The 18,517-nt window shown below is 40.5% G+C and overlaps 1 protein-coding gene across 2 annotated transcripts in view; it reads left to right on the top strand.

Moving 5' to 3' along the window:
• The window catches only part of gpr158a (G protein-coupled receptor 158a), a 62,186-nt gene that overhangs the window by 10,599 nt on the left and 33,070 nt on the right, over positions 1 to 18,517 (top strand). For both annotated transcript variants that reach the window (XM_029277274.2, XM_065948853.1), the window contains exon 3: positions 17,812 to 17,914. In XM_029277274.2, coding sequence (XP_029133107.2) covers positions 17,812 to 17,914 — 103 coding nt within the window. The remainder of the gene's footprint in view (positions 1 to 17,811; positions 17,915 to 18,517) is intronic.

An 18,517-nucleotide genomic window follows, 5' to 3' on the forward strand; every position in this document is an offset into this window, starting at 1 on the left:
TCAACCTATCAACTCTTGAACTCAGAGCTACTGACTATCTATTAAAGTACATACAAACTGTATTATATAATCATCAAAATACAGTCACTTCTTTGCTTTCTTTTTCAGTTTTACCTAAACATATTCCCAATATACTCTAGAGTGGTTAAGACTTGTTGTCTCATGAAGGTTACTGCATGTGTTATGGTACGTATACGATGGGTTGAGCCAACATGACACGGGGTGAAAACATGGTTCTCAACTGGACCAGATTTCAAGTAAATGACAATGACAGAAATATGAGATTTTGTGAGATTTTTTCAGGTTCAGGTCATATATTTAACACACATTTTCAGTGATGGGTAAGGAAATAGAGAGTGTTCGGCATTAGTATGGTAGAAAATAGCCCCCTCTATTCATACTCTCATAGTGATAAAAAATAGTCCGTTTGAAGGTCTTGGAACATGTGGGCAGAGCTGTTGGACAAGATGATGAAACTCTCAACCCTCTTGCTATTTCAAGAGGGAATTCAAACATCCTTGAATATTTAAAGGAGAACTCTCATCCAGTTATATTTTTTAACACTGCTCGCAAAGATACATTGCAAAAGTACTAACTCGTATATCCTGCGAGACTACATCAAATCCATCCAGTAAATACGTTTTTGGCTATTTGTCAAAGTTGGAGTTGATAGCAACAGTTGCCGATTTAGACCCCCAGCAGTTAGAGTACAACACCGTCATTAATTTGAAGTTATTTTGGAAGTCATCTAGCTTTTAAAAGTCCTTGATTTAGTGTCTTTTAGCTTTGTTTTTGGTCTCCACCAACTCCAGAGGGAAATAGCAGGCTAACAGGAACACAACGTGTCATTGTGTTTATCAGCTAATCGCGCAATTGTTCTATGTGCTGCTTGAGGGCAGGTTTTTTGTTTTACTTAAAAAAAGTGTCTGCTGTTTCTGGAAGTAGGACTGTAAATTTGGCAAAGGGATTTTAAAACATTGACACATTTTTTCTCTTCCATGTTTTACTCACATTTTTAATCTTTTCTCAAATATAGATACATTTTTCTTATAGTTTTTGTATTGTTATTCTTGATGTTTTGCTAATCGACACCATGCTTGGCTCAAACTTTGACTTTAACCCTTAAGTTATTAATCCTCTCTGCCGCCTGCGAACACAGTAACCTTTCACGACCAGCGAGTAGGTAGCCCCTCTGGTCGATCCTTCTTACCTTGCCTGTTCAGTCTCATTGTTAAGAGCGATAGATTTTGAAGAGGTGCTGTAGATCAGACTGCTTCATAATGCATGTGATGTAATGGATTGCAGTGAGCCTCTTTGAATAATTAATCACTCTCTTTGTCTGAGTACTTCCACCTCTATGTGGACAGTCAATGCCAGAGACATTTGACATAGTGTGTGTGTGTGTGTGTGTGTGTGTGTGTGTGTGTAGGTTTTCTACTAGGAGAGAAATACAATGTTAGTGTTATAGATTTCTGCTGCTTGCAGAATAATGAGCTCTGTGTGCTCACAGTGCAGGTGCAGAGTTTGTGTTTGCAGGATGCTTGTTTACAGCTGATTGATGGAAACTTGTGTGATCTTGATATGTTGCAGGATGCGTCCCTGTCTTGCATGGCAGCTTTATCATACAGGAATGTCTCATTACAGTCACATCTTCGAGACAAACAGTATAGATAGGAGAAGAGGAATCGAGGTAGCAACATAAACACCGAGTGCAGCAATGATTTTAACCACCTTGTTATCTCTGGGGAATGTGTATCCCAGAGTTTGTCTCGTAACTCATAAGACCCCCTCATGTAACAGCAGTCCTGTGCAGGGAGGAATTACAGCAAGCCGCCTTGTATCTATTACAGTTAACAACCTACCATCCCGGGTTTAAAGTGCACCAAAGGGTAAATCAGAGGTGACGTGGGGGGCTGATTTCCTCCAGCTATGAATAGAAATCTCAGCTGCAGTGAAATAAAGTCGGGTAGAGCTGTGTGTGTGTGTGTGTGTGTGGTAATGTGATTAAAACAGCATTTGGAGGGATGCCCCATTTGTGCAAACAGGATTCATTTGGTGTTATTGCCATGTGTTGTACTTCACGCAGGTATTCCCTCTGCACGTACGATGCAAATTGTCATTTAATGGGTTTCTTTCAGGTGGTTTGAATAAGAAAGGCATCATTTTTTGGGCGCTATGGAGCCACGTAAGCGGTGCTTTTCTTTCCTCTATTGGAAACATGGCAGTTGGTTAAGCTTATGTTGGAGTGGTTTATTCACTTAGGTGGTTCATTGTAGTGGTCACATTTCCAATTTTCAGATGCTCTTTCAAGCGACATTTACACTTCCACACTTCTACACTTCTACACTTCTACACTTCTACACTTCCACACTTCTACACTTCTGCACTTCTACACTTCCAATAACATATAAACGCTATAGAATTTTTACACATGAGCATGTGCATATGTAGAACATTTCAGAACAGGATGCAGCTGAAATCTTCTGACATGTGTGTTCATAAATGCACCTCAAAGTGAGAGATGGAGGGGGGGAGTGGGGGGGGGGGTCTCAGGAGGCAGGACATGAAATATGATGCCTTGGAAATAGCGGACAAAGCAACAGAGATGGACGCCATGATGACATTTGTTTCTATATATCAATGCTATATCAATAGTAAAGAACATACTGTCAGGCAGAAAAGAGAATCACACTGGTTGCTCACTATCGCGTGATACAAACATCATTTCCCATGCTTGCTTACTTGCAATGAATGTTCCTGATTGTTAACTGTTGCATTCACACATCAGCTCACCCAAAACTTTTTTTTTTTTTGTGTGTGTGTGCATACTCACATTCAGTAAAACTAGGCTGGAGCCAAAACTCATTGGGAATTTCATATTCCAAACTCTTTCACAGAGATTAACATACCGGTATATTACCTCAGAATTGTTGAATTTCTAGTTAAAAAGAATATACAACTAAATAAGAATTTATCCAACATCTATGAAGTTCCTTTTTTTTCCAACACGTCCACCCGTGTTCCCCTGCTCTTTAGCAGCGTTTTAAGTGCCTCCATTCCAGCAATTGATTTTGACAAAATGCAATCGTACCGCCCAGCCAGCCAGCCAGCCATCTCCACAGCCTCCCCTCACATCCTGCCTCTCAAGCTGCTGTTTGCCCAGCCAGGCATGCAGGCAGCCCCGACTCAGATGGAGGCAGCTGCTATGGATGACTGATTCAGCAGGCAAGCGGAGGAAGGAGAAACAAAATGAGACTCAGACTGTTGACAAGGAAAATACAACAACACAGCACCGTCAGAAAACATATATGTATTTGAAGGCAGCTGTACTGTGTGTTCAAATCGTTACAAGTTCTCCAAGAGATTAGAACTTGTTACCAACGTAATCCTGATCAGTCTCATAGGATGTCAGGATAGAGGAACATGTTTTTTAAAGTGATGATGGAGGAACAAAATCAACCTAATTATAAAATGCTGCAGTGTGTACAACAACACATCACAGTAGAACCAAGACAATATACATTTAAACTTCATCATTTGTTTTTGCAGAAAGGCTTTGCTTATATCATCATCAAGTTACTGAAACTTGCATGAAAGAAACTGAAAATATACATCAATAAACATCATACAGTCTGACTGCATTAAATAAAAAGGAAACTTTACATCTCCTTTGATTAATTATGAAGTTATAGCTCTGACTAATACCAATCATTAGAAGTCTGGATGAGTCATTACATAGCCAAGCATGGAGCCCCAAAGATTATCATCATGACTTCCTGTTTTAAAAGGCGTACACATGCTGTTAGAGGCTGACGCTCATCTCTCACTTACAGCACTTCCATTAGTGTGTTTCAGCCTCCTTCAAAAGTCCAGGACTTTTCCGCCCTGGGGGAGAGCTTTCATACGAGCAAGGGCCGTGGATGATGATGAACGTTTCAATCAATTAGCTTATTCCCGAGAACAAGTGTTGGTGCCTGGGGGGGGGGGGGGGGGGGGGGGGACTGTAGCCCGTGACAGGCAGTGACACATAACCTGAATGATTACTCCAGCAGGAAATGACAAGGACTCCTGGCTTGGTGCTGTTTTCGTGTTGAGAGCTGCTGAGGGAGAGGAGTGAGGGGCCACCGGGTAGAAATGAAGGTTTATGAACGGAAAAAGTCCGACTTTGACAACACATAGCATCAGAACACCTCAAAAATCACAGTCTGCAAAGGGTTGACTGTCCAAACCAATACTCAGTAAAATCTGGTGAATGAGACGCACTTCTAATACCTTTTTTAATCTAAAAGGTTTGCTGCATTCTCAATACCAGTGCGCCCAATATACCATTATAAAATTCTGACACAGGGTCTTGACCGTATGTGCAGCCACCACCTCCACACATTGTAAGTGAACTGACCTTATTGAACACTGTCCCCCATTCACTTCTCAAAACATGCCGGGATACGTAGTGATGCAGACCAGGCTTTCTCCCTAATTACGTCATAATCCTGCATTTAGAGGAAATGATAGTATATTGTAAATGAACCTTCAGGAGCGCTGGTTTAATGGAAAAGACAATAAGTGACCAGTGGAGGTGGGCACTGGAACTTTTGGGTTGTGGGTCTGTACTTCAGAACTTTCACTGTTGGCTTAGAGCTAAACTAATGCAGGATAGCAAACTCCAAATGTCTAAAACTCAAGAGCTACACAGCTGCACAGAAACTGCACGTTGTGGACTTTGTTGAATAAATGGAAATCATCATCTGTTTAAACCATTTATACTTCAGGGAGACCTCCATAAACGGATTGTGACATATATTGTAGATTTTACAGTATGTGTCAAACCTCTATGTTGCAGAGGATATTTGATGGTCTCTGTGTTTCGTACCCTCAACAGCATGTGTGGTTTTGTTTCTGCCGAGCTGCGGTCGGTGATCTCTCTTTGATGTTAGAAAGCTGAAGTGGATATTTCAGCTCTGTGGGTTGAATCACTGTTACATCTTGACCTTGGCTCACAAGGTCGTCCTGGCCCAGCCGGCTATCATCTCAATCACACGCTGATTTTCACCGCCGTGTAGCTCGTGCTGCTGAATTAATAACGCCATCAGTGTTAAACAACTGCTGCCTCCCTCCTGCTCGCACCTTCTGTCTCTCTCTGGTTCGTCTCGCGCTCTCCCACTCCTATTTTTTGCAAACAGGAAAGAAGCAAGAACACCCTCATTGTCTTCATGTGAGCAAATTATACTGACTGAGATTTGTTCCCTGGATGCTACCAGGCCCAAACCATGACTACTGTATCTTTTAGTTTTTCTAATATATGGGCAACCTTTAAAGAACCAGATTTTATTTCACAGATGTCATAGTCTTGTTTGACCCCTCCCCAAAGAGAAATGGATGTTTGTAAAACCTTTGTTCTGGTATTGTTTATCCCCTCACACTGGCACTTTCTGGTCAGATTTTGGGACTTTTTGACTCGTTGTGGCAGCAAACTTACCAAAACAAGGTAACTAAATTTAGGTTTATGCCCTGTTGTATCTCTATGTGTTCTGATTCTTGTTCCTACAATGTGACTCTTAGTTACTTTTCACAAAGTACATTTTCAATCTGTCCTCTTTTTTTTTTTTAGCCGCTTTTTGATTTTGGCAAAAAATAAATCTGTTGGAAACTCAACCTGGCAAATAAATGTGATATGCTGCTGGGCTGAAGTGTTAAGTTGGCCTAAAATGTTCACATGGGAAACTTCAGAAGATTAACTTTAACTTAGCTAATGAAAGAAGTCAAACAGAGGATGTGGCTCACACATTACTCAGTTAGCCACAGAAATAGCTAAAGAAAAAATATCAGCTCTGTTTGAGTGAAGGACATGACATTCATAGATAAAACTTACATCAATCCATCATCTTTACCATTTTTTTTCCCCCTTGTTGATCCCAAAATATATGTCAGTGCTCTCTGATATTTGGTAATCTTCCCGTAAACGATCAAAGGATCAAAAATCAGAAGTTTTATTATATATTCATTTATTGAGTCGGTGCTAGTTGGATTCAAAGAAAAAATGAAAGAAAGGTGATTGGCTTTGACCCCAGCAGTGACTTCCTACCCGTGCCATCCATGTCTCGTATTATCCCTTTGATTTACGTCTCACTGTCTCTCCTCCTGCAATCTTTACTCACAGCTGCCTATACTAAGGTTCAACAAAGACCACCTCTGTTATCAGCAGCTATAATCAATCCTTTAAACACTGGCCCTACTAAAGAAGAACACACGTATCTATGCCATGATCACTTTTACTCAACATCTCACATTTGTTTTGAATGATTTAAGTGAAGACGAGCTGTCTTTTCTTCTGGTTGGTCCAGATTCTGTGTGGCAGAATGAAATAATGGGATTCATTTAGAAAACTGATTGCCGACTGAAATTCATTAATCAGCCTGTTCAAAAAAAAAATAAAAATGCAGATGTTGCTTTATTTGCATGCAAAGGTTTCGGCCTCATTTTGTCCCATGATGAGATATTTTTATGTTATTCATCTTTTCTCATGAGGGAATGTTTCCCCTCATGAATGGCAGATGGAGTTTAAACAAAGTCGTCAGCTTCCCACCATGGACAAAAAGAAAAGATGTGCAGTAAAGTTCTTCTAAAGTGCTTTATCTTATGTTTACAAGTTACTCATTTAAAGGCAGTGGCGCATTCAAGAGCAGAGTAATAACATTTATTTGATGTGCTTTTGAGTGTTTTATGCAAGCGCTATTCTTCCATTGTGCAAAAGAGGAAATGCTTATGATACAAAGTCTTTTGGTTTGACAATTGTGAAAAGGTATCTCCCATATGATGCATGCATACTGATAATGCATACATGCAAGCCATAGAAAATAAATATACTATGGCTTGATTATTCATGACCCACTCCCCAAGCTTGAGTATCGTTTTTCTGTTTATTTCTCTGACAGCTTCCCCCAGCTAAACGTTCCCTCAACACTCATTCAACAAAAATGCTTACCCCGTCATCTGCAGGCCCTGCTGGGTATTGAGACATAAAAAAAACAACCTCTTTCTAGTATCTTGGATATCGCCCCTCTCTCTTACAAACATCGGGTCCTATGGGGGAGGGACAGGGATTCCCTCAGGGGTCAGGAGTATTTTCACACCAGGCCACGGCCCTTTCAACCTGCTGATCTTGTCTGAGCGGCCTGTGTACAGAGTGAGGCCTTAAAGCGTCCTAATTAACCACGTTCTTCGCTATGTTGCCTATTAGGAGTATGTTCAGGAGCCTATAAATAGGGTAATTGCTAATTATCTACAGTGATCTCACCAAAGCTGTGATTATGCTTCAGAGTTGATAAGGGTGCTTGATAGAAAGGAAATAGAATACTGCTGTGCACCCGCAGATTTAAATTCCCCCCCTTTAATTTGAGCAAATCCTTTTGTGCCTTGTGAATTAAGCAGAGTTGTAGTAAAGTAATAGAGAGACAAGTCAAACCGAAGACCTAGAAATAAAAAGAATCAATACATGTGGGTTTCTTCCGCTGTAAAAAAAAAAGCAGGAATGAAGGAGTTTAAGGCTGAACAGAGATTTGTCTGCAGCTCGCCAGATGGATGCAGCGCTGCATCTTGGAAACAGCTCTTCAAAGTCTTCAGTTGTGGGGGAAGAAAAAACAAACCGTACGTGGTTTTAGAGCTGCATGAAAGTGAATATTCAATCCCATAAATTTGTGCCAAAATAGCCTGGGTAAGAATACTTGAATATTTTTTTGCAGTATTGTCAATTTTTTAGCATTTGATATCCGGTATTCGGTTTCATTCAGTTTATTATATCACAGAGAATACATTGTTTTCATTATACTGGAAACGTCCAGACCCCACATAGGAGACTTCTGGAGAATGCTTTCTGTCCTATAGTCCTTACTCCTTTTGAGTATATATTGTAAAAACATCCATGTTGAGTCCCGTTGGCAGTAACTCAGTGGGATGAGAGATCACAGTCCACTTCTGGTTTCAACTTCACCCCTCGGCATTGCAGCCCGTCCTTAACCGTTGTCGCACTAATTGGCTCTGTGGAAAATTCTTGAACTCTGAATTTACATGAAAACACTTTGAAGACATGGGGTACACTTGCCACTGGGCAGAGTCTTATATCTGCTGCACTCTGCCCAGCCTTCCCTGCACAAAGCAAAACGAGGAAAAAAAAAGCAAACACTGAGGGAGGACGGGAAAACCTGGAACACAGAGGTAACATTTGTCTAGGGACCCATGAGATTGGATGTGAAATGAGTAGAGCTGAATGTTAGCAATGGACAAAAAAGAGAAAGACTGAAAGACACTGACAACAAAAAAGATTCCCTGAGAATTTAAAATAAGAAATACAGCAGATATTTCCCACATTTTCATTTTCTGTGAGTTTCTGAGTCCATGTAAAGCAGGCTGAGCATAAAGCCCCCATTTACTTCTCCTCAACCACATCCTCTCCTCCTCCTGGGAGACCAGACCAGTAGGGATATATGAGTCCCTGCAGTGTGTTCTGTGCTGCCACAGGTTCTCCTCCCAGTTGGACTTTCCTAGGAAACCCTCTGCAGGGAGGCGTCTGAAAGACCAAGTTGCTTAATCCCAATGAAAGAGGTCCTTTTAAACGCAGGGCAGGGTTTCTAGTCCAAACCTGATGTTACTCTTACAGCCTTAATTCCAGAATAACTTCTTTAGCTGATCTTATTCGCTCATAAATTCTTTGATTACTTACATAATTTTCTTACCTGTCAACCCCACACTGTCAGTTTTATAGTATGCAAATGAAGTTTCATTTTACAATGTTGGCAAACAACCTCTTTTATGTGGATTTTTCCATCAATAGCTTAATCAAAATCAGTTCTCCTATTTATTAGCAGATATATTGGTGTCATGATTATCAGTTTAGCATCAAAAAAGACAAAGAAACCAAGTAATGCCTTCCTACAATTCTACAATTCACTTAGCAGACGCTTTTATCCAAAGTGACGTACATCAGAGAGTAAGTACAACACAAGCAAGGATCTAGAAAAAAAGGGAATAATGTCAGTAAGAGCAAACGATCAGCTTTGAGTCTGATTGGACACACAGGTGCTGACAGGAAGTGACCAGAGGCCAATCACAACATTGAGGGCAGTTCTTGAGAGCTCTAATCAGTATAGAAACCATCTTATAAGTCGTCGTTATCAAACAAAAACCATCGTCATTACCATCATCATCATCAATAATATGGAGACCATCATCATTAAGTTAGTAGGTATTCATGAGAGAGCTGGGTCTTTAGCTTTTTCTTAAAGGTGCAGAGGGACTCTGCAGATCGATTGGCGTTTGGAAGTTCATTCCACCACCGGGGGGCGACAGAGGAGAAGAGTCTAGTCAGAGACTTAGGACCCTGTTGTGAAGGTTGGATCAGACACCTTTCATTGGCAGAGCGTAGAGGGGGGGAGGGAGTGTAGACCTGATGAGAGAGTTAAAGTAAGGAGGAGACGTTTCTGTCGCTGTTTTGTAGGATGACAGGGATTTCTTGGTGAAAAAAATAAATGTTGAAATTGCTGTTCTTCTGAGAGTTGTGTAGGGTGAGTGGACAACAGCGGCAAACTTTCCTGTTCTTTATCTTCAGTGACACAATTTTGTGCTGGAGGCTGCTGTGAGGATGTCATAAAACTTTGTGCACGCCTGATTGCGCTTTTTCCACTTCTCATTGTCATCATTTGAGCATGATTTAGTTCCATGTGTGGACATCGTTGTTTTGTCTTTTTGCAGGACTCACTGCTGCAAGATGCAAGGGTCAACATTACTGTGCTTTTGAGCGATCATACAATGAATATGTGCCTAGCTGGTTCACTGTGACACCTACACAAGCTGTGAGTGTGATTATGAGAGCGATGTCCCATGTGCTGTCTGTTGTGTGTTTACTAGTCTCAGCCTGATGGCAGTGTTAAGCTCCCCCCAGGCCAGAGTGTTTATCTCACTGGTGTTTAGGCTTTGGTCTTTGGATGACACCCAAAGCGAGGCCCCCGCTGCCCGGGCAGCTCCTCTCCGGCTAACTCCAGCTAGTTGACCTCGTTTAAAGGCCTGGCTGGCTGTGTAGTTGTCCCTCTGAGCGAGGAGTCACAGCCAGCTCTCTGCATTGTGTCTGTGACGGGCGATGCCTTTTATGTGAATGTGTGTGAGTTAGAGTGATGCTCAGGCCTGAAATTGGGGTCTGAGGCACATCCAGCACCAATTTGTTTAGCCCTGCCCATGCCCCACAGCTGAAAAAGCATGAACCAGGGCTGAAGCAAATGTCAAAAACCTCTCTCCTTGTTTTCCCCTTACACACAATAATGTACACAAAGTTTAGTTCACTACTAAATCTTGCTCTTCATGTAGCACTAAGTGGCTATAGTGACATTCCTATACTTGATGATAGCCAACTAGCCAGAGGGGGTAGAGAGTGTTATATATCTTTATATTGTCATTTTTAAAGACTTGTAAATTGTGATTCCTTTTCTACATATGTTATATAAAACCACCTTCACATCTTACCGGCCCATAAGGCACGTTTGTCTTATCCTGTAAAAAGTGATTTCCCCCGTGTTGCACTTTTTATGCCTCCACACTGGCGGCTTGCCTTGGCCAGACATAATGTGATTTCAGGTTGTCCTCCATTCATCTGTTTGGAATTCTGCCCCTCCTTCATTTTGTCTGTACAGCTAGTTTTTATTTTTTACATCTTACAATCCCATTCGCAACGCAAATCTTAGGAATGCAGACAGCCAGTTGAAGAGAGTTTCTTCAAATTTTCTGAAATTAAAGATGAACTGAATTGAGGACCATTGAGTATTAAGCAAGCGGCAACGTCTGGTGTTAAAAAACGAAGCCGATGTTAAAGTGTAAAAAACTGCAGTTCCACTTGTGTCCACTTAAGGCTGGCTGCAAAAGGGCTGAATTTTGAATTTTTCCGTTTTTATTATTTTAGGGCTAAGAATAATGCTTAATTAGGGCGGTGGCTGACTAACAGCTTGGTGGGTTTTAACTGTTTGCCTAGAGGCTTAAGGACTGCCTCGTCTACACCTGTGTTCAGGTAGAACTAAAGTTAGTTTGAGGCAGCATTTCTAACTTGGCCAATGCCAACTTTGAGCTTCAAAGCCGCCCTTTAGAAACCAATGGGTGACTTTAATAAGACTACGTCACAGCCCTCTGATTGACCGGTGACCCATCCAGGGTGTGCGCTGCCTCCCACCCAATCACAGCTGGGATCCTCTCTGGCCCCCCAGAACCCCAAATGGGATCGATGGTATATGGTGTTTGTTTGAAACTTATGTTTAGAGTTCAGACTTGGCATGACTGAAGCTTATTGGTTTCTAATGTGTATTCATGATGTAACATTTATTCTGCAGAAGCTTTTGCAATGTTTCATCAAAAGTAACAAGAGCTAGGTGGCATCTAAATTCTGAAACATAATTGTACCCAAATAAAAAGCTCAAATGTTTAAGACCTGCCCTCAGGCTTTGGCTTGAGGGTTGAACCTTCAGCAAAAGTTAAAGGGTATTCCATTTAATTGCCCCGATTAAAATGGGAACTTGCAAGAAACAGGAAATTAAAATAATAGTCAATAAAGGCTGAGATAGCCTGCCTTTTAGTCACTACATTAAGTGAATCTCTTACAGCCCCAGAGCCTGCAAATCGCTCATAAAACTTTGTAGTGCTTTGCTTGACCCTCCATGCTTGGTAAATAGCAATATCTCTAACAGCCAGAGGCAAGATAACCCCGGTGACATCTCCAAGTTATTTGGCTTGGACTCGATAAAAGCTCCTCATGAATCATGAAAGACATTACACAACTTATTCACTTGCTAAATGATATTCCCCATGAGGAGAAGTGATATTTTAACATTTAAAATAGATCAAATTTGTGAAGGTTTTCATGTGCATGTGTTTTTTTTAAATGAAGCTCATTAAGTGTCAAGTTGAAAAGTCTCAGCAGAGAAACAAAGCCTGTTAAAACGTGTGATTTTAAATTCTTCCTTCGAAACAATCACTTTCCCTTGTGCTTTCATACAAAACCTGAGCTGTCACTTTACATCTTCACACTAACTGTACTGTTTCTACAGTGTGTAAATTACCCCACAGCTCATTTCCTCTCTGAGCAGTGTACAGCTCAATCTGTAATTATTGTACGTTGAGCTTTCCTCAGGGTTTATGTTGCACTCTGCAGGATCATTACAAATATCTACAGAGGCCTATTAGTGCTTGATTAGGCACAGTTCTGGACCGGAAGAGCGTGGGCTTATTTCAAAGCGATGGAGAGTCCTCGGCAGGTCCTAATTAGTGAGCAGAATCAAGCTAGTTCCTGGTTTCCTGGTCAGGTAGAAGATGCCTGGCCTCCACATCAATTAACGCTTCTCCTTGGGTTGTTTTTTTTATTCCCCAGCTTCATGTCATGGAAAGGTGATGGAGGAGAACTGTTGTGTTTAATATAAGGAGATATAGTATATTGTAGAGTGTGTGCTTTTTTGTATGAAGGGAGTGCTGCAGTGATGTAGATTAATGCAGTGATGTGCAGTAGATACACAGTGAGAGTGGAGTGATGGTCTGAGTTTACAGCATGGTCCTCACTGTCTTGACTGTTTCTAATTTATTCAGAAAACAAGCAAAGTTTTACATGCACTTATATCTCAATCATATCTGAAAACATGGCAAACTGTTCTATATAAAATACGCTTTACCGCCGTCTTTGTAGAAGACAGTTTTGGCATCCTGTACAAGAGTGCAGTGTTTATTATAACAAAGTAAATGTAGGCCTGCTTCACAAAAAATAACTGTCAAAAGGATATTTATACCCAGAGGTAGTGAAAGTTATTGTCCTTAAATGCTGTAAACCTGCTGAACAATAACACAGCCACACTAGACTACTCCCTGTCAACGTGTAGGTCAGAGGTCATGCACAGTGCAGGATCCCATAGTCTTTAAAAGCAGGGTCAGGGTCAACGGTGCTGCTCTTAAAACAGCCTAAAGTCATAAAGAAAAAGAAAACCAATAACTGGATTCCTGCACAAAGTCGTAAATTTCACAGCACCACCACTAAACTCATCGGCTGCTTTTAGTGCTAGTCAGGGTGAAAGTAATGCATTCTGGTTAATGTAGTTTGTGTATAATAAACAGAACTACTCCAAACCAATAATAGATGACCAAAAATATGAAGCATTTTCACAGACTTTGTCTTCCCCAGTGCAGAACAAGACACTTCTAAACATTTAAAAATAAGACACAAAAAAAGAGCGGATGTTGGAGGATATTGCCTCCCTGGGTTCTTTAACATGCAAGCTGCAGCCTGCAACATGTGATAATTTAATTTCACACATTTTTTGACACATTTCAAATATCAAAATGAATGCAGTTGTACTTGTGATCCTTGCTTGCGCACTCGGGAGGACTGCAGGACTCTCAAATTTATCAGCAATTGCAAGTGACGGTCATTTGTAAATGGCACTCGTTGTGATTTGTGTGTATGCAGTGTGGAACCCTAAATTTGTCCCAAAGGTGTTTGATGGGGTTGGCTGAAGTCAGGGGTAAGAGCAGGCCAATCAAGTTCTTAAACACCAAACCAATAAAATAAGATTTGTACTTCTCTCAATGCTGGAAGCATAATCATAGTCTCCTGAGGAAGAGAAAGCCCATTTGTCTCATAGCTTATAAAACACAGCAGCTTGTCAGTGTCCTTACACTTCTGAATGTGACTATCTAGGTATCACACTTGCGTGATTTCTGAATGCTTTCTTTCTTCAAGATCAAAGATTCAATGTGCTGCAAGCCGCAACTTATAGTGTTAAGAAAATTAAGCGGAAATGCAAAGAACTGCAGCTCCTCAAGTGTCCAGAAAAAGCCAATGAATTGCATGAAGAGGTGTGAACTTGCCCTTAACTCCACCTCTCTTTGAGTCATAAGATTGAACAAAAGTTAGGTATAGAGTCAGTATTTCCATTATAGCCACGGCAATCTTTGAGCTTTTTAACACCTCCAACCAGTGGTAAAAATCACTGAGACTACGTCCATGTTTTATACAGTCAGTAGTGTGAAGAGTATTTGATTTCATTTTGATTTATGAGACCTTTGAAATTCTGGATAATTTTGCATTTTCAGCATCATAAAAAAACAACCTCATGGTACATTAATGGGTGGCTTCTATTCTTTACATTTTAATAGAAAGTCCATATTTAAGGATTTTGCTTTAAAAACAATGAAGACTCACAGTGTTGCATGCAGCTGTGATGTAAGAAATGACATCCCAGAGAGAGCGAGAGATAGAAAGAGAGCGCGAGGGAAAGATGAAGACAGGAAATGAGTGTGTGTTGTGTCTATTTTTGACCCCTCTGGTCCTTTGTAGAAGAATTCTGCCGCAGCCTGGTAGACCACACTCCTCTGATGGTGTGACGCACACCCATAAAAAAAGGCTCTGGCTGGCGGGTCACACACATGTCACCATGGTAATTAGCATGTCAGTGTGTGTGTGTGTGTGTGTGTGTGTGTGTGATTGACAGCTGCCACAGCTGGGTTGCAAAAAACAACGAGTTGGTTCTGGCAGGAGAACCTTGGGGAGTTGGAGACACACAGTACAAGCTCTCTGTGACCCTCCTACATGCGACTCATCATAAAAAATAAATGAGGTAGATCTTATTGACTTATCACTGCATCCACAGGTAGCTGCCAGGAATAGATGCAATAAAACCGATGCTTTACTTTTCATTATTCTCTTGTTTTCTGCTCAGTTAAAAAGTAAAATCTAATTCTGTCAGATTGGATCAGAAGAACTGCTGAGATTGTGCACAGTTAAACAAATGATTCGTAATCATACTGACTTAATTAATGATCGGTTAATGTGATGTGACTTCTGCTCTCTGGCAGCACAGTTGATGCCTTCAGCTCATTATAGAAAAAAAAACCCAATATGGCCGCCTGAGTTGCTCACTATCAACACAACATCACACATAATTAATACCAGATGTCATGCATTATGAAGTAGGTCGTTTCTTTGTGCTCTGTTTGAAATACTACAACAGCATGTGGTGCTAAAATTAGAAAATGATGTGGATCAATGTAAGTACACTGTAGATTTATACAGTGTATTTATAGTAGAGATGACATAACCGTATTTTATGCAGTTATTGCAGTAGCTTTTTTTAAAAACCTTTATTTAACTGGGAGAAATACTCATTGAGATAAAAAAAATCTATTTTTTCGAGTTTGTCCTGGCCAAGTCAGGCAGCAGGAATTGTATTCGTGCAGAAAATACAGACATTTAAAGTCTTTCGTTTTAAGATAAAGTTAAATACTTACATTTTTCATTATTTTTAATTGACTTGTTACTTCTTCTAACAACATCACAACTTCTCAGAGCCTTAAGGGAACTTTTAAGTGCAAATATTTTTGAATGCAATGTTAAACATGTACTATAGGGATCTAGGAATATATTAAAGGTGCCCAGTGAAGTATCATTATACCAGAATTTCTTATTCCGATACGATAGAAGTCATCTAAACATAATCATCTTTTGTCAAATAATCATCTTAATATATCTTCTTCCTATGCCTCTACATTCATCCCAGGTCTTTCCTGAGCTTCTCAACCCAGATAAGATCTATTTTATGGCCTGTTGATATGAGTCTGGCTCCTGGTTGGGCGGCTGCCTCTGATATCACACATGACAGGTAGCAGGTAGCTTAAAGGCAGACTGCTTCCCCTCCGTTAAACACACTCCGACACCAGAACCTCTGCATCCATCACTGCAGCAGAGAGCACTGGGATACACTGCCAGGGCTATATCTGGCCCTCACTGATACACACGCACAAAAATATGCATACTCATACACACACACGCGCACACACGCACACACACTCTCCTGTCACTGGCTGTTTCTGCTAGTGTCTTTCTGAGCTGGGCATATTAACAGTGGCAAGCAGTATCTGCAGCGTGCTCCACCTGTCCTGAGGAGACAGCTGCTGGGGGATCAGAGATGAAATCAGATACCTGACTCACGTTGCAGCACAGAGCTCATTTAAATCTGCAAACAGGCAAAATGTTATGCAGGGGGATACACGTCTCAGGAGGAAGAAATCTGGCACTAACATGGTAAAACATCTATTCTGCCAATTTATCCAATTTGCCACAATTAGATTTCACACTGTGGCGCCCTGAGGATGTTTTGAGTGGAATCAAGCCAGACAGTCACCAAGGATTTGGAGGCTGGTTTAACTCAATCGAGATATCACTTTTTGTCTTATAATAAAATCTCTCCGACCAACCAGTTTTGTTAAAATCAGTGCAGTTCACTCATATTTGTAACAGGTAAAAAAAACACCCAACGTTATTGCTTACAATATAAATGTTCCTCCAAAGTCTTTAGAAACTCTACCTTCCTCATTATTGTTCTACTGAATTTTTGTTTTTTCTTGCTCTTTGAATGGAATAGAATAGATGTTTATTGCCATTTGCACAGGTACAGGGCAGTACAGGTACATTGGAATTCTTTTGCGTTTCTCCCTGAGTCAGCTTCTACAACAAAGTTGTACTCTATAAAATAGAATAAAAAGAAAAAGAGTAGAAAAGTACAAAAAAAAAAAAAAAAAAAAGGAAAAATAAACAAGTTGTAGTAACAGCTAAGTGAATTAAAATAAACTGTACAGGTCACCTGATGCTCGTTTTTGATATATTCTAGTTAGTTGGTTGGAGGCTTGTTTGTGTCCCTTTATCCACAGAGGCGTAAATGAAAATATCTGAATGTGGCTTTGAATAAACATAATAAAGTCTGTTTTGAAGTAAACTTACACTTCAGTTTAAGCGTAGTGCGGTAGAATAGACTGTTGAACCTGTTTTCTGTCAGTACACAGGTTCAAGATTCAAAGATCAAAAGGACCCTGTTCAAGGCTGTCACCTCTAAATGGAGCCGTCCTCAACAGATTAGTGTAGTGCCACTTTAAACACTTTGCTCTCTTCGGTGGATTTTATTTAAGGAAATCGTTCTCTGAATAGTAACCTGGTAATTACCTTGTGCTCCGGAGCCCTGCTTTGTCCTCTCTAAGGCTTTTTGACTGAGGGTCTACTCTCGAGCCTCCAGACCTCATCAAGGACCTTGAGAGACAGTAAGAAATAGCTGCCTCTTAAGAAGTCCATTTGGCTGTGAAGAGCATCACATTGACTGATTTTTCATTTAGACGCTGATGATGGCCTTGCCTCCAGGTTTTACGGTCAGGTCACAAACACATCAGAACGTGTTGAGTGTCAAACTGGAGTGCTGGAGCTATTCTGAGTCCAATCTGCTTTATTTGGACTCTTGTTATCGTCTTTGCTTGATAAAACATGTTTCTGTGAAAATAAGACTCGGCGCTTTATTCCAATGACCCAAACATGTTCACACAGAGAACAAACAAAATAGTTTCACATTCCCATGAGAAACAGAATTAATTGTTTCCTTGAATCTTGTGAGTGAGTCTGTTCTTAATTTAGATATTAATTATGTCTTGTCATTTTGGCAAACAGCACACAAGTCTGCCAAAGATGCCCCTTGATGCCCTCATTCTGCTTCCTACCAGACTTTTAATCAAACGCAGGAGGATCTGTTAATTTAATATCTAGTGTTGAACACAGTTAGAGAAAAGAATCTCACGTCTGAAATGTCTTAAATCCCCTTTGTCTTTCCCACAAGACATTCGATCCCACCTTCTGCTCCCCGATCCTCTGCTGCAGGCTCTGCTTTCCGTTTAGTATTGACATGTTTGAATAGCTTTCATGCTGTGTGTATGCTTCTCTGTGTGGTTAATGGGTTAATGTTTTGTGTTTTTCTCTCGCAGTGTATGCCGATCCATGGTCACGGGTTTGTCCTGGACAAGTACAAGTGCCAATGCAAGACAGGTTTCTACCACCCGAGCAGAGTCGCTGTCAACAGTTTCTCGAGTAAGTCAAATTCTATTCTTTAATTTATAAAAAAAAAAGGGGAAGGTGATTTCATGGGTTACTTTCAAAGGAAAGTCATCAATAGAAGATGTTTTTAGCTCCATGAAAAACGTGTATCTCAATACTTCCTGCAAAGAGAAGTATATGTTTATTCATGAAGCACCAACCCACAGCAATCAATCAGGTTTTTAATTGAATCAATTTGAGATTTCCTACGAAATCACTTGATAGGCTGAAAGAAAAATTCTAGGGTTTTTTGTTTGAGCTTTAAATATTCTGGACCTTGATAATGCTTTGAACTTTGGACACAAATTCACAGCATTTTCTTGAGCTATTATCACTGAATAAGTCAGCCGGTTGAGACCATGAGATGTGGTAGAAAGCTCCAGAAAAAACGTGATTTTAAGTTTGTGTTTTGGCCAGAAGGTACGGGAGGAACTTCTCTTAACTTTTGATCCACACATTCCAGAGTTGAATCATTAACAATTATCACATCCGCTCTGTATGCATGTGGAAACATCACAGAAAAGGAGTCGTTTTCACTTCTTTCACATACATACCTCAAATCCACTCTAGAGGATCCAGGGTTCACATAACATAAGA

Source organism: Labrus bergylta, chromosome 20 (assembly GCF_963930695.1).
Source record: "Labrus bergylta chromosome 20, fLabBer1.1, whole genome shotgun sequence".
NCBI lineage: Eukaryota > Metazoa > Chordata > Actinopteri > Labriformes > Labridae > Labrus > Labrus bergylta.